Raw genomic sequence first — 13,652 nt, 5'->3', positions numbered from 1 at the left:
CGATACTCTCTAGACGACAAGAAAGTCAAGGAAAACGAAAGTCCAGAATGAGGGAGAACCTGGAGAAGATAAAACGGGGATGAGCCAGATCTTCTAGAAGAAATCCAGGCTAACCGAGCGTTCCTCTTTTTTTTGGGCCTTTTTTTTTTGGGGCTTGGCAATGTTCGGTAGGGTTGATGGATCTCCGGTGTACTACATATGTCTACGGAGTTATCTCTGGTTGAGGTCGATATCTGTCAGTCATGTACATTACGTATTCGAGTCCGATGCTAGCCATCTGCACGATTCCACTCACACTGAAATTTTTGTGTGCGAGTGAAATTGTTCGAAGCAGATCCTCCCTGCGCTCCACTGCGCAGTGGAGCGTCATCGCCGTCCATGGATGATATTCCCGCCTCGGATTGGCCAGCAACGGGCACAACGACTGTTTTCGACATCATCTTTGCCTCTGGCCATCTGCTGATCTGGTATTTCGGGAACATGTTCTCGGGGCACTCCGCATCCATGAAGACCATTGAGGGATTTTGATCGCGTAACAAGTACTACTCCAGATTCCTGGGGCAAGACATTATGAACCGGTTAGGACTTGTACAAGGAGAGAAACCTGGCATGATATCTGGAGTACTCCATGGAGTCATGAAAACCCCGCATAGAAAAGAAACATCTATGGGGGTATCCACGGGGAATACTGAATGGCATATTCGACGACGATCCAACGCATATCTCAGTATCTTTATCACCGGCGTAGACTTGACTATCGCAGAAACTACATGTATATCACAGACGGCGTTCAAATCTACCGACCGAACCCGTCCGGCGTCTTATCATCGGCCATTGTAATATCCTACCGAGGAGACTTTACTCCGTAGTACTATGTATCATATCGCTCGCCTTCTGCCCGTGATCCGAGTAGAGTCTCAGAGATAGTCATATTCCGAGATACCGTATGTAGTAGGCTGAAGAAGAGGCTGCGGCCTACGGCTCCACTTGGCCGGCTGTCTCCCGGGCCGGGTCCGGTCGGTGCAAGCTGAGAGACCGGGACCAGTGCCTACTTATTAATCCTTGAAGATCATTATTCAGGCTCAAACGCAGAGAGAGCCAAGGCGAGGGATGCCGTCTGTGGCGTTGGGTTTGGGATTCTGTCTCGTCACGTGCTCCACCGGGGTGCTGTTGTTATACAGAGCAGAGCAGAGGAGAGCACTTGGTAAGATCTGTCTCCTCCCAGGAATTCATAGGTGGAAGTTATGATGCATTCATTCCTTGGCCTTGTGGTTCTCATTAGTCAATACAGCCGATTCTCCTTCATTTTCTTCAAGTCATTGGCCAAGTTTAGGACTGGGGCTCCTCTTACATAACAGTTTTGCCTGGTCAACACAGTATACTAGAACAGGGTATTTGCATGTAGAGAGGTTCTTCTAAATATGCTTTATATTATATGCACACTACCTATCAGTATAGAATGAAATCAACTGTCTTGACTAGTCCGAACCGTCTGTTGGACGTAGAGAGGTACTTCGAGATGTCATGCCTCTACGCCTCTACGGCATCCTCCCGCAATATATATATTTTCGCACCAGGAAAATGCGGTTGACCATCTATAACCATACCCAATGACTCTGACAACGGCCATCATCCGAGGACCTTGCTAGAACCGCTGAGCATTGCTTATCATCTATTGGTCTTACGGAGTAGCAACAACAAAAAAAAGCAACTCCAACTCCTGCAGTTCGAAGACGTGACTCTCACAAAATGGCTGACGTCAGGACACGTTGCAGGCCATTGTCACAACCTCAAGGAAGATGAAAAGAATCCTTCGTGTCGAGACCTCTTGATACTTTTCTCTCTCTATTTGTCCATAGCACAGTGGCTGTGGTCACTTGGTGAAGCTACCTGATCTCAGAGGGGCCATATTACCATTATTATGGGAGGTGGTGATCGATTTCCCGACCGGCCCTCTGTGTCTCAGCCCCTCCTTTCCGACTCCACGCTGATTCAACCTTCTGCGAAGCGACGACATCTTCAAGCCGTAGTCGATCTGGGAAGGTGAGCATCATTGTCATCCTAAATTCTGCCATAACCAACGTCCCAACTGATAATCTTGTCCAGTAACGGAATACGATGCTCCGTCTCCGACCTCTCGTCCCCGACCGCGCGCATCCTGCCGACCGTGTACATGCGACGGGTCAACATCTCCCTCTACGACGCCCAGTTTGACGATGACACCGGCTGTCAAATCCCCATCCCCAAGCATGTTATCAAATCGGTAGTCGGTGCGATCGTTCGCTTCCAGATTACGTGTGCCCAGATCGGTGTCCCCCCGGAGAACATCCGCATCGTCGCGACCGAAGCCACGCGCACCGCGCTCAATGCAGACAAGTTTGTCGATGCCATCCGACGCGCCACCAACGTCTCGGTCGAGACGCTGCCCAAAGAACTTGAAGGAACAATCGGTGCGTGGGGGATTGCCAGCAGCTTCTCCGACATTGAAGGGCTGGCCATGGATCTGGGGGGAGGGAGCATGCAGATGACCTGGATCGTCTCGCATGCAGGCAACGTCCGCATCAGCCCCAAGGGGTCGTTCAGCTTTCCCTACGGAGCAGCCGCCTTGACACATAAGCTCAATCAACTGCGGAAGGGGAAGAGTCCAGACGAGGCGCATCGGGCGGAGGAGGCCTTCCGCCGGGAGATGGAGAGCAATTTCCGCAAGGCCTTTGAGCAGCTGGAGATTCCTCATAGGCTGGTGGAAAAAGCTCGGACCGAGGGAGGTTTCCCTCTCTATCTGTCGGGCGGAGGATTTCGCGGTTGGGGATACCTCCTGCTTTACCTGCATCAGGTTCGCGGACAGTATTATCCCATCTCCATCATCAACGGCTACTCCGCTCCCAAGGAGGACTTTGAAAACACCGAAGCGCTCAAGAAGGTCGCTCGGACCGCCCGTGACATCTTCCGTGTCTCCGATCGCCGTCGCGAACAGGTCCCCTCGGTCGCATTCCTAGTCAATGTGTTGGCCAAATCGGTCCCATACGGCATCAAAGAAGCTCACTTCTGCCAGGGCGGCGTCCGCGAGGGCCTTCTCTTCCGCGACATTCCTCCCTTTATTCGACAGCAGGATCCGCTAGAAGTAGCGACCACCGCGTTTGCTCGGCCGTCCGCGCAGGTGATCGCCTTCCTGATTTTTGGCGCCGTCCCCGCAGGCACCGAAGACAGAACTTTTCCCGCATCGATCCCCGGGACCCTGATCCAGGCCTTTGCCAATTCACTGTTTGTGCACGCCGCCATGTCCAAGGAGTTGTCGTCGACTGCTGCGCTGTACAGCACCAGCGCCGGTGTCCTGGCGTCCACTCACGGCATCCCCCATAGTGATCGCGCGCGCCTGGCGTTGATGCTGCAGGAGCGATACGGAGGGGAACTGCCCCCGCGGGAGAAAGATTTCAAGTTCCGGTTACGGGAACTGCTGACACCCGAGGAGGTCTGGTGGATCCGATACTTGGGGAAGCTGGGACTGGTGATCGCCCGACTCTATCCCCTCGGGATGATTGACCCGGCGCGACCGCGCATCGCCACCGAGGCACGATGGGCCAGCAATCTGGGCAAACATGGAAATAAGACAGGCATTGAGCTGAAAGTCTTTGTGCAAAAGGTGGCGTATGACCCCACGCAGTTGAAGTCCGAACTGGAGCGCGATGTTCGCAAGATCCACAAGGTAGGCAAGAGGAAGAATTGGATCGGGGGAAGAGACGGCTGGGGGATGAAGGTCAAGGTAGTTGTAGCCGAGGAGGAGATGTTGTGATCTATTGTCCCATCATCTATCTGTTGAAATCTTCCCCCTGCAATTAATGCCAGTCGTAGCTGGCGAGATACTTGCTGAAAACAATCACGACTACTCGCCGACTGCCGTTGCTTCACCGCAAAGTTCAGCAAATTCAAGAGATGATTAAATAGCTACGGTAGTGTGGACCAGTCCAAATATACCCTTTGTGCAAGTCAACTTCATTTCTTCAAGTACATGTCATATCACTGGAAATGTCAACCCTCCCTTTACTCTCTTAAAGCTCCTCGGCCCATCCCTACCGAAAGGGCTTTCGGACTGTCCCTGTACCGTGGATGCCTGAACCTGCCAGTACGCTGAAGGAGTGCTGAGCACTGCCGAAGCCAATGGATCCAGCATCCGACATGGCGTTGTCGTTGCCGCATGGGTATGACGGCCAGGGGCCTGAGCATACCTCAGCGGGCTTGAAGCTGCAGACATGAACCGTACCGTTAATCATCCTCTTCTCCAAGTCGTTGCTGAGACACTCTCTGGCACGAATCTGACATTGTTGAAAGACATTCAACCTCTGTTCGACGACCGGAGCATGATAAAGCCATAATCAAGCGCCCAGGAGAAATCTACCGAGTGATTTTCTACTCTGGCCAGGTATTCACAGCTTTAACAAACGACTGGCAAACCAATGGCATCAAAAACACAGCCCCTACGCCTTTCAAAGGACTTTGGGCCCTTTCCTGGGCCCAAAACAGGGACATTTGGATCAGTATCCAGTGTTCCGCATTCAAAGGGACGAGACGAAGCCAGCCATTGCCAATCAACTTTGTATGAACATGGACGATTCATTCTTCAATGACCCATCCAGCTTTCACCCGGAACGGTATGTAGAGCCCGGAACTTCCTGTCTCGGCCTTTGAGGTTGGCCGGAGAGCCTGTCCATGTCATCGGCTGGCGCGGTCAAGCTTATTCATTGTCATTTCGCGTTTACTTTGGGGGTTCAGTGTCTGCCCCAGAATGAGGAATCCTCGCCGGCTGCTGTCAAGGCCACATGTCGAAGTCCGGGTCCTCACAGACAAAGAATCATGGAAGGGATTAGACTTTAGCAGAGAACGATGAACGGATTGTCCTGTCACAGATTGAATATAGAATGCACAGGAACTAGAGAGATTCCATCATCAGATATGCCTCCCCGTAAGTATTCCATACCTACAATCCACAAATGAATATATATTTCAAACAGGCTACAATTGATGCGCCACCAACGAGCTTGCAAGTAAATATCTCCATCAACAGGAGCACTATAACAGAGCTAGCAGATTCAAAATCCTCTTCTTACGGAAAACGAAGACGTACAGGACAGGTTCCGACGCCAGAGTACTGCGACGACTGTGTATTATCAGGTCAAATGCACATCCTTTTCCTGTGATTGGTCAAGTTTGCGTTATGCATCATCTTATGCTTGTATTACATAATTGGTATTCTTCCCCGCAAAGCTTCCCCAATCCCCAGATCTGCCGTACCCTCATCTGCCGCCACCTCATTGCATCACATCAGATCTCAAAAGAAGATGAAACCAGTGAACTCAGTATGAAGTCCCTACCGACTCATGTCAACCTAGCCACTAGTCCTCATCAGTGTTCCGTCTGTTTCAAATCCTACAAGCGACGGGAGCATCTCCAGCGACATCGCAATTCCCACTCCGCCGACCGGCCGCATCGATGTCCGGCCTGTCTGGGTACCTTCCAGCGAGCCGACGTCCTGCGACGGCACCTCCGAACATGCGACCGCATTATTTCTAGCGCTTATCAGGGAGCGACCCGTAAGCGTGCTTGTGATCGCTGTGCACGTCAGAAAAAAGCTTGCAACAGCGCCCGACCGTGCCAGAACTGTTCCAAGAGGGGAGTCGAGTGCGCCTATTCCACGCCGAAGATTGATACCCAGGCGGTCGAGGAGAGAGCTTCTACGTCGATTTCTCTAGGTGCCGAATGTAGTAATGTTGCGGCAGCGAGTGTTGATGTGTGGATGCCTCGAACTGGAGACGGCGAGCGGTTGGACAGCATTGGATTTGACACTTTCACCTATCCAGACCTCGATCTCCTCCAATACTCCGACCAGTCATGGCAAGATCTGTTTAATATAGGCTCGGAGGATCTCTCTCTGACGAGCGCCGACCGCAACTACTTCTTCCATTTCCTGGATGCTTTCACCAGTCGGACTGGCTTCGTTTCTTCCTTTGAATGTGGAACATTGGAGCAGAGATTGGGGGTCCTGTATAACATCGAGGAGAAAGAGCAGCTCGCAGACGCTTTCTGGACCATTAACGTGGACCAATCGAGCAATCAAGATGGCAACAACTCGTACGGCGTCTCATCGCAATGGCTCAATGACCCGCTGGCCTTACAGACGCATCAAATTCTTCTCCTAATAAAGGAGGTCGTCCTGATAAAACCGCTCAATAGCTGTGTGACCATCTCGTGGTCTCCGGACATCGAGCAACGATGTCTGCAGTTCTTCTCTCCTACGAGTCTTCGGAAGTATATTGAACTCTACTGGTCGATCTGGTCTCCAAACGTGAACTTTCTCCATCGACCAAGCTTCCACCCGGCGAGCTCCAAGCCAATCCTTCTGGCGTCTATGGCCATAATTGGTAGGTATGGTCCCTCACATCTGAACATGGCGGTGCTGATTGGAATAATATAATAGGGGCCTGTGTTTCGCCAAATCTTGAAGATAACGACAATGCTCGGATGTGGTTCAATTGTGTAGAAGAGGCTACTTTTGCCGATGAGGACTTCAACCGGGATCCAGTCTCGCCATTCCACTCTGTTCGTGACAGACAGAAGATGCAGGCTCTGCAGGCCGCTTACATGGTCTGCTTGTACCAAAATTGGGAAGGAACCGATGCTAGCAAGAAGCGCATTCGCAGACATCGCTTTAGCACCGTCGTTTCGGTAAGCCAGCCAGACAGGAATTACAGGTGATATACTGATCGTGATAAATACCAGACCGTTCGTGATCTTGATATCATGACAGCGCGACATGTCGACTACAACGCGAAGCATAGGGATGAGTTTGACTGGAACGAATTCGTCGCCAGGGAAGAGTTGATCAGGTATTGACAACCGAAGCGGACGCACAGAAAAATTACAAGTTAACCATCCTTCTAGGACTTTCATCTGGGTCTTTCTGCTGGATACGGCGTTTGTCACCTTCAACAATTTGCCTCCACGAATGGTTGTCAAGGAAATGAAAATGCATGTGGCTGCTCCCGAGTCCTGTTTCCAAGCACCCACGGCCGATCAGTGTTACGACGCGATTCGGAATTGGATGCCTTCTGCGAGCCTCTGTTGGAATTTTTCCTTCCGTGCACTGTTCGAGACCCTGTGCATAGACGACCTGACAGTAAAGATGCAACAAGACGTGGCAGCGCTGGGTCCATTGGACCTTTTCACAATTATCTCTGGTCTGTGCCCTTTCCACAAATGACTTTCATCCCGCAAAATACTGACATTCCAAGGCATTCACTCCTTGGTATTCCAATACCAGAGTTTCTTCAGCGCAGGGCATCTGCTCGTACGGACTCACACCGCGCTGCGAAACTTCAAGCAGATTTGGCACCTCTATGAAACCACAACAATCGGGCAGTTGCCGCATACGACGGTGGACGAGAGCAATTTGAATTCAGACAACATGTGGCAGAGAGTGGGATTCTGTCGCCACGCGGGCGATTTCTGGCTACTTGCAAGTGTCAAAGTGGACCGACTGTCTGTAGCGGAAGCAGAGCAGGAAAAGGCAGTCAGAGGAGAAGTTGTGCTCGAAGACAGCGAACAGAGGGACCCGATTTTGTCGCAATATGACCAAACGAGTATGCGCCAAGTCAATGAACTCATTTCAGAGTTCCAAAGAGTGCACCTCGGCGACGTGCCCTCCGCTGTGGATTGACCGACTCAACCACTTCTATTACCTTGCGTGAACCATGATGTGCTCTTCTAACATGGTCGCTGAGATATGCCACCATATTGCGACCAATGGCGGTTTCCGAGCCCACGAGTGGGATGTACTGATCGTCATCCCACCCCCGTCCGATTCCCCCACCTCCTCCTCCGATCTGGGGTTATCCCACTCGACAACCGACATTCAACCCTAGATATCACATCTATAAATTAAGTATATGGATTATGCTCACTGCAGGGCTACTCCTGAATATTAACTGATTTAGCCAAGTTTATGCTCGAGGCGTATATCGATACTATGCTGCCTTTAGCGCTCCTTGGGGTTGTCGGGGCCCTTCTCTTTCTGGTATTTCGTCTGCTATCCATAGGTCAACGGCCCAAGAACTACCCTCCTGGACCTCCTACCTTACCTCTCATTGGTAACATTCATCAGGTGAGATCACACCCTGTTCATAGTCTCCGAATGCCGTACTCACAGCCAGCAGATGCCCACTCGCGATGCCCATCTGCAGTTCCAAAAGTGGGCCCAAGAGTACGGGCCCGTCTACAGTCTGATTCTAGGGGCCAAAACCATGATTGTCCTGTCAAGCGATCAGGCTGTCAAAGATCTGTTGGATAAGCGAAGTGCGATGTACTCGCACAGACAGGATATGTACATCGGCCAAACGCTATGCAGCGGAGGGCTTCGAATGCTTATGATGGTGGGTTTTCAATGTCCGAACAGCTAGTGCACTGGTAATGCTGACTCAAGCTAGGGATACACACCAGTCTGGCGAGGTGTATGTGCCCTTGAATCACCAATCAGAGTCCTGAACCTGACAAATTACAGTTTCGGAAAATGGTTCATGGCCTCCTCAATGTGACCGCTGCCAAGTCCTATGTGCCCTACCAGATGCTCGAGAACAAACAGATGATGTACGAATTTCTCACTCAGCCAGAGCGCTTCCTATACAGCATTCGTCGCTACTCCAATGCTCTGACCACCACTATGGTCTTTGGGTGGCGCACGCCGACATACGAGGATGAGAAAATGAAACAGCTTTTTGACGGCTTTTCTGAGTTTGCCGAGATAAATCAGACGGGAACAGCTGCGCTTATTGATTTCTTCCCGTGGCTGAGACAACTGCCGGACTTTCTGCTCCCGACACAGAAGAGAGCAAAGGAACTTCACGAGCGGGAAAAGGCTCTGTACGTGGGCCACTATCTGCGAGCAAAACAGGATATCCGCGACGGAAAGATTAAGCCCTGCTTTTGTGTCGGCCTGGCCGAGGCCCAGAAGTTGGGCGGATTCAGTGACGATCAGGCTGCGTACATCTCTGGTACGTTGTTGGAGGCCGGTTCCGACACCACCTCTAGCACTCTGTATGCGTTCGTTCAGGCGATGCTACTCTTCCCTGGCGTGCAACGCAAGCTTCAAGCGGAGATTGACCGTGTCGTGGGTCCCCGTATGCCGACGATGGATGATGAGCAGGAGCTGCAGTATGTTCGCGCTTGCATGAAAGAGACCCTGCGCTGGATGCCGACGACCATTCTCGGCGCGGTGCCCCACGCCGTCACACAGGATGACGAGTACATGGGTTATCTTATCCCCAAGGGGGCTGGTGTCGTGAACAACGTATGGGCCATCAACATGGACGAGAAGCGCCACCCCAACCCGCGGGTGTTCAACCCCGAGCGGTACAAGGACGATCGCCAAACCTTGTCTGAAGCAGCCGCCAACCCTGATGCCACCAAGCGCGATCAGTTCACGTTTGGTGCCGGTCGCAGAATTTGCCCTGGAATCCACATCGCCGAGCGCAGCCTGTTCTTGGGAATCTCGCGCATGATGTGGGCTTTCAATGTGGAGCCAGCATTGGATGAAAAAGGGCAGCCTATCTTGCCTGATGCAGATCGTTTGACCCAAGGGTTCGTCTGTATGCCAGAGGAGTTCCCTGCTCGTATCACACCACGGTCGCAGGCCAGGGCGGATATGGTCATCAAGGAATGGAAGGAGGCGGAGCAACAATGCTTGGATCCAGAGACTAAGCAGTGGTTGCTCTCGCCAGTGCAATAGGTGTTGGCGACCTGTGATACCTTGTCTTTATGATCTACAGATAGTTTATGAACTATTCGATGTGACATATGCATATATGCTTGTACTTAGTTCGACACCTGATACGAACTCTGATCTTTGTTCACCTCCCTCTTTCCATGAAACTCTCACAGTCCATACAAATAACTAGTACCATGCTCATGGGGTCATCAATCACTCGATGTGCTCAGTAACGGCCTCATTCACTTTCTCTTCATCATCATCTCGAGGAGGCATCTCAGCTCCCTTGACCTTCCTCGCTTGCATAACTCCAATCTCAGCCAGACTGACTCCCTCCGACCGGAGTTTTTCTAGGTACTTGGCCGCCTCAGCTTCCTCTTCCCTTTCTTCAGCCGACATCTCAGGCCCCCAGAATAGGAAGAATAGCATATACGCCCAGACGGCCCCCAAGAAAATTCCCATAACCTTGCCGTAATCGAACCGCTTCTTATTAGCTTCAGTAGGGGGCAAAGGATACCTTGACCCGATAGTCGACTGGATAGTAGCAGACGCAGACGAAGCAAGGTTTCCCATTTGATACGTCAATCCGACGAGAAGGGAGCGAAGCGCAGGGGGATTCACTTCCATCAGATGGATAGGGATAGGTCCCCACACACCACCGACGCAGAACTGCTGCCAGAAGACCGTGGCGATCAAGCTCATGTCGCGGGGCAGAACGTACACCGGAACCAACGCACCGCCAATAACACAGGTGACCATCATGGTTAAGCGTCGGCCAAAGAAGGTACTAATGTAGCCGAAGAAGTTGGCGCCGACAAAGGCGCCAGCCTGTCCCACGACCGTGATAACCGTGACTTGAGTCGGTTTGAGACCGACCTGGTCCTTCAGGAAGGTAGGATAAAAGTCCTGACTCCCATGAGAGCAGGAGTTGAATCCTGTCATCAAGACAACGAGGTAGATAAACAGCACCCAGTTCTCTTTCAACGCCGTGCCGGAGTCCTTTAGGAACGACCGAAGGCCCATAGCGCGGATATGGTCGTCCTCTGCGTGAGCCTGCCGGATGCGCTCCTCGCGCTCGGCAACCATGACCTGGAAGTGGTTGGTCTCGGGGAGCATCCAGCGGAAGAGGATGATGAGGACTGGGGGAGCAGCGCCGAACCAGAACAGACTGCGCCAGCCGTGGGTAGTAGTGGGGACCAGGGCCCGGTAGAATGCAGCTGCTAGGAGATAGCCAATGGCGTATCCCATCTCAAAACAGCCTGATAGTACGCCTCGAGCATCGTAGGGAAGGTCCTCGAGAGCGGTAGCCGCGGCGGGGCCAAAGAGACCTGAACAGAGGTGTCAACAGGAAAGTGATGGATATGGTCTTCGGGGCGATCCTACCTCCCATCGCTATTCCGTACAGGGCGCGGACACCCAGAAACTGTGGCAGAGTCTGACAAAATCCAGACGCAAGCTCAAGGACTATAAAAGTTGACAATGTAATTATGAACGGCCATTTTCTTCCGTATCTATCCGAAAAGAAACCGGAGATCAAGGCGCCGACTGATCGAAGCATCAGCGTGACGGTGATGCCCTAGCAGACAGCAACAAATATCAGTGGCCTGATAAGGATAGACGAAAGGGGTTTGGGTTACCCAGGTCACACTGGTGACAGAGGTATCAAAGTCCTTTGCAATCTCAGTCACCGTCATGGACACGGTGAAGAAGTCGAACGAATCCCAGGTCCATCCCAAAAAGCCAACAAGGAACATGAGCCATTGGTGGGTGGTCAATTCTCGTAGAACGGAAATAGGATTGCGGATTTTGTTCTTGGAATATTTCAGCTAGTATAAAACGGGATATAGGAGAGAAGAAACCTACCCTTGGAGGCTTGAGGCTGGTAAATCGGGTGACGATGTACCGGCCTATCTGCCTGGGGGAGTAGAACCACCCCGCGGCCATATGGTTCCTCATTTTGATAGATTGAGCAGTCAATGGCTACTTCCAGGCTACTTTCAAGCGAGGTCTGGTGAGCGCAGTGTCAGCACGGAGAATGACCAACAGGGATGTAGCTGCATTTAAATTCTCTCGTCGCTGTGCGGACAGCCTAAATGCATCATGGTAAGGTCAGTCAGTCTCCTTCCTAATCGGTATACCGACTCCTATACTCCGTGACTGCAACCAGTGAACCCTCTCCTCTCAGTACACTATAAAGAAAGTGGTCCCTGTGGAACTGCCAAGGCAAAGAAGCTCAAAGCCCAAGCGGCCAACCTAGCCACATCCCTTATTCTGAGGTATTTTTGAGGCCACTTACCCCGGACTTTCCAGCGTTTCCCCGCTTCTTCCTCCAGCTAAATGTCAGAAAATGCGGGGTAATGAGCTGTGAACCAATCCGTTTGCCCATGTTCGAACGTGGCTACGGGATATATCCACCACCGCAACCTTATCCCACTTTTGCGTAACACTCTCCACCACGTAAATTGGGGTTGCTTTAACCTTAGAGCTATCATTGGCTTGATGGACTTAGCAAGCTCTCTTGGCTTATCAGGCAGGTTACATCTCAGCACACAAAAGAAGCAGAATATCGTACATCAGGCTTCAGAGCGGAGATAGCATTCTACCGTGGTCTATCTCCACACACTGGCTTGCGGGTGATATCATGCCAAGGGAAGGACGACTAACTTTCCAGCAAAGTATTGGATGTCATTGGCAGGCAACCGGCAGGGCCAGATGGCTACACGGTATCCAAAAAATGAGCCACGAGAATGTTAGAACGTTTGTCCATCAGGCACTCGGCCGATATACTGTGAAGCCAATGTCTCCCACAGCCGCTTTATCGCAGCCCCCCTAGCTGCAACCCGCACGCGGCCTCCCTGCTTTATGTCGCCATCATGAGTCTTACTTCGCTCGTTCTGTATTTAGCCCACTGACCAGCTGGCGTTTTGGTAGCGGACAGAATCGTGGCGGTACGGAGCCAGTCAAGGCAGACCTGGAGTCAGGAATAATAGCTATGATTGCATGCTTAAACTCATCTGATCTGGCCGTTATCGGGGGGATATACTAGCCGAAGGGTTGTTGGTGAGATGGCACAACAGCTGGGAACTGCACGGTGCGCTGTCGTGCATGATGCGATCAAGGTACTGGCTCTCTGACTACAGAGAATAACAGTTGAATAGTCTCGAATAGTCTCACTTTTGTATATCTTGATCCTCGGCTATCCAATATTTTAAATATCATGGATAAACCACTTATCGCCGGTCCAACCTTGGGCACGTAGGCTCTACGTGATTCGTTGGGGAGTGTGGCCATGCTGTCCCAGAGATATACCAAGTTGGTAACGGGGTCAGAGCGTGTCCTGGGTCTAGTTATAGTCCGAGGGACGAATGCCTACACGGTCAGCCGATGGCCTCGGACATCGCCTCGATGACTTTGACGACAAAGCGGCAGCGGTTAGCGATGCAGCAGCCGTACTTGTCTGTCTAGCTATTGTCGTTGCCATAGAGGGACTGGTCCACGGAGGTATCCATGGGCCTTGAACAGTCGGCTGGACTCGAACCGATTCATGCTCTAGGCAGAGAGATACTATGTATCTCAAACCCATCAAATACGGCTTCGTAGCTCGGTTCGCCACTGCCGTTTATTTTGTTCCATCCAGGGCCTTCCTACCGATTCGAGTATCGCTCGAGATAATAGGCTGCCGCTCATCGATGAAAGATGGAACGAATGCCAGAACTGGCAGAAGATAAAGACCTCTTGCCATAAGTCGCATCGATGGGTACTTCAATCCGTGTATGTAGTCTGCGAGTGAAGATTCAAGAACACGGGAATATGCTGCTGCCTATACTAGTGACTCAGTCTACATTCATCGTACTTACACATAATACTTACCCAACAACTCGTGGGACAGTTTCGGCGAGCT

At 51.6% G+C, this 13,652-nt stretch overlaps 2 protein-coding genes across 2 annotated transcripts; one reads left to right on the top strand and one right to left on the bottom strand.

Moving 5' to 3' along the window:
• Positions 1-1,921: 1,921 nt before the first annotated feature.
• Positions 1,922-9,772, top strand: ALT_9589 (uncharacterized protein; the record flags this gene model as incomplete). The annotated part of the gene is made up of 12 exons (XM_089600644.1): positions 1,922-2,043; positions 2,107-3,703; positions 5,385-5,585; positions 5,651-6,413; positions 6,470-6,717; positions 6,772-6,878; positions 6,934-7,229; positions 7,284-7,631; positions 7,986-8,152; positions 8,205-8,420; positions 8,475-8,498; positions 8,549-9,772. 12 exons carry the CDS (start codon positions 1,922-1,924, stop codon positions 9,770-9,772), a joined length of 5,313 nt encoding a protein of 1,770 aa, XP_089455141.1.
• A 192-nt stretch (positions 9,773-9,964) lies between these two features.
• ALT_9588 (sugar transporter family protein) lies at positions 9,965-11,707 on the bottom strand (the record flags this gene model as incomplete). Its single annotated transcript, XM_033560052.2, has 4 exons — positions 9,965-11,079; positions 11,135-11,327; positions 11,389-11,562; positions 11,615-11,707. 4 exons carry the CDS (start codon positions 11,705-11,707, stop codon positions 9,965-9,967), a joined length of 1,575 nt encoding a protein of 524 aa, XP_033415943.2.
• Between the last annotated feature and the right edge of the window lie 1,945 nt (positions 11,708-13,652).

The sequence above is a fragment of the Aspergillus lentulus genome, assembly GCF_001445615.1.
Source record: "Aspergillus lentulus DNA, contig: Alt17, strain: IFM 54703, whole genome shotgun sequence".
Lineage (NCBI taxonomy): Eukaryota > Fungi > Ascomycota > Eurotiomycetes > Eurotiales > Aspergillaceae > Aspergillus > Aspergillus lentulus.
The sequence above is the reverse complement of the archived record's forward strand: the minus strand, read 5'-3'. Positions and strand labels throughout refer to the sequence as shown.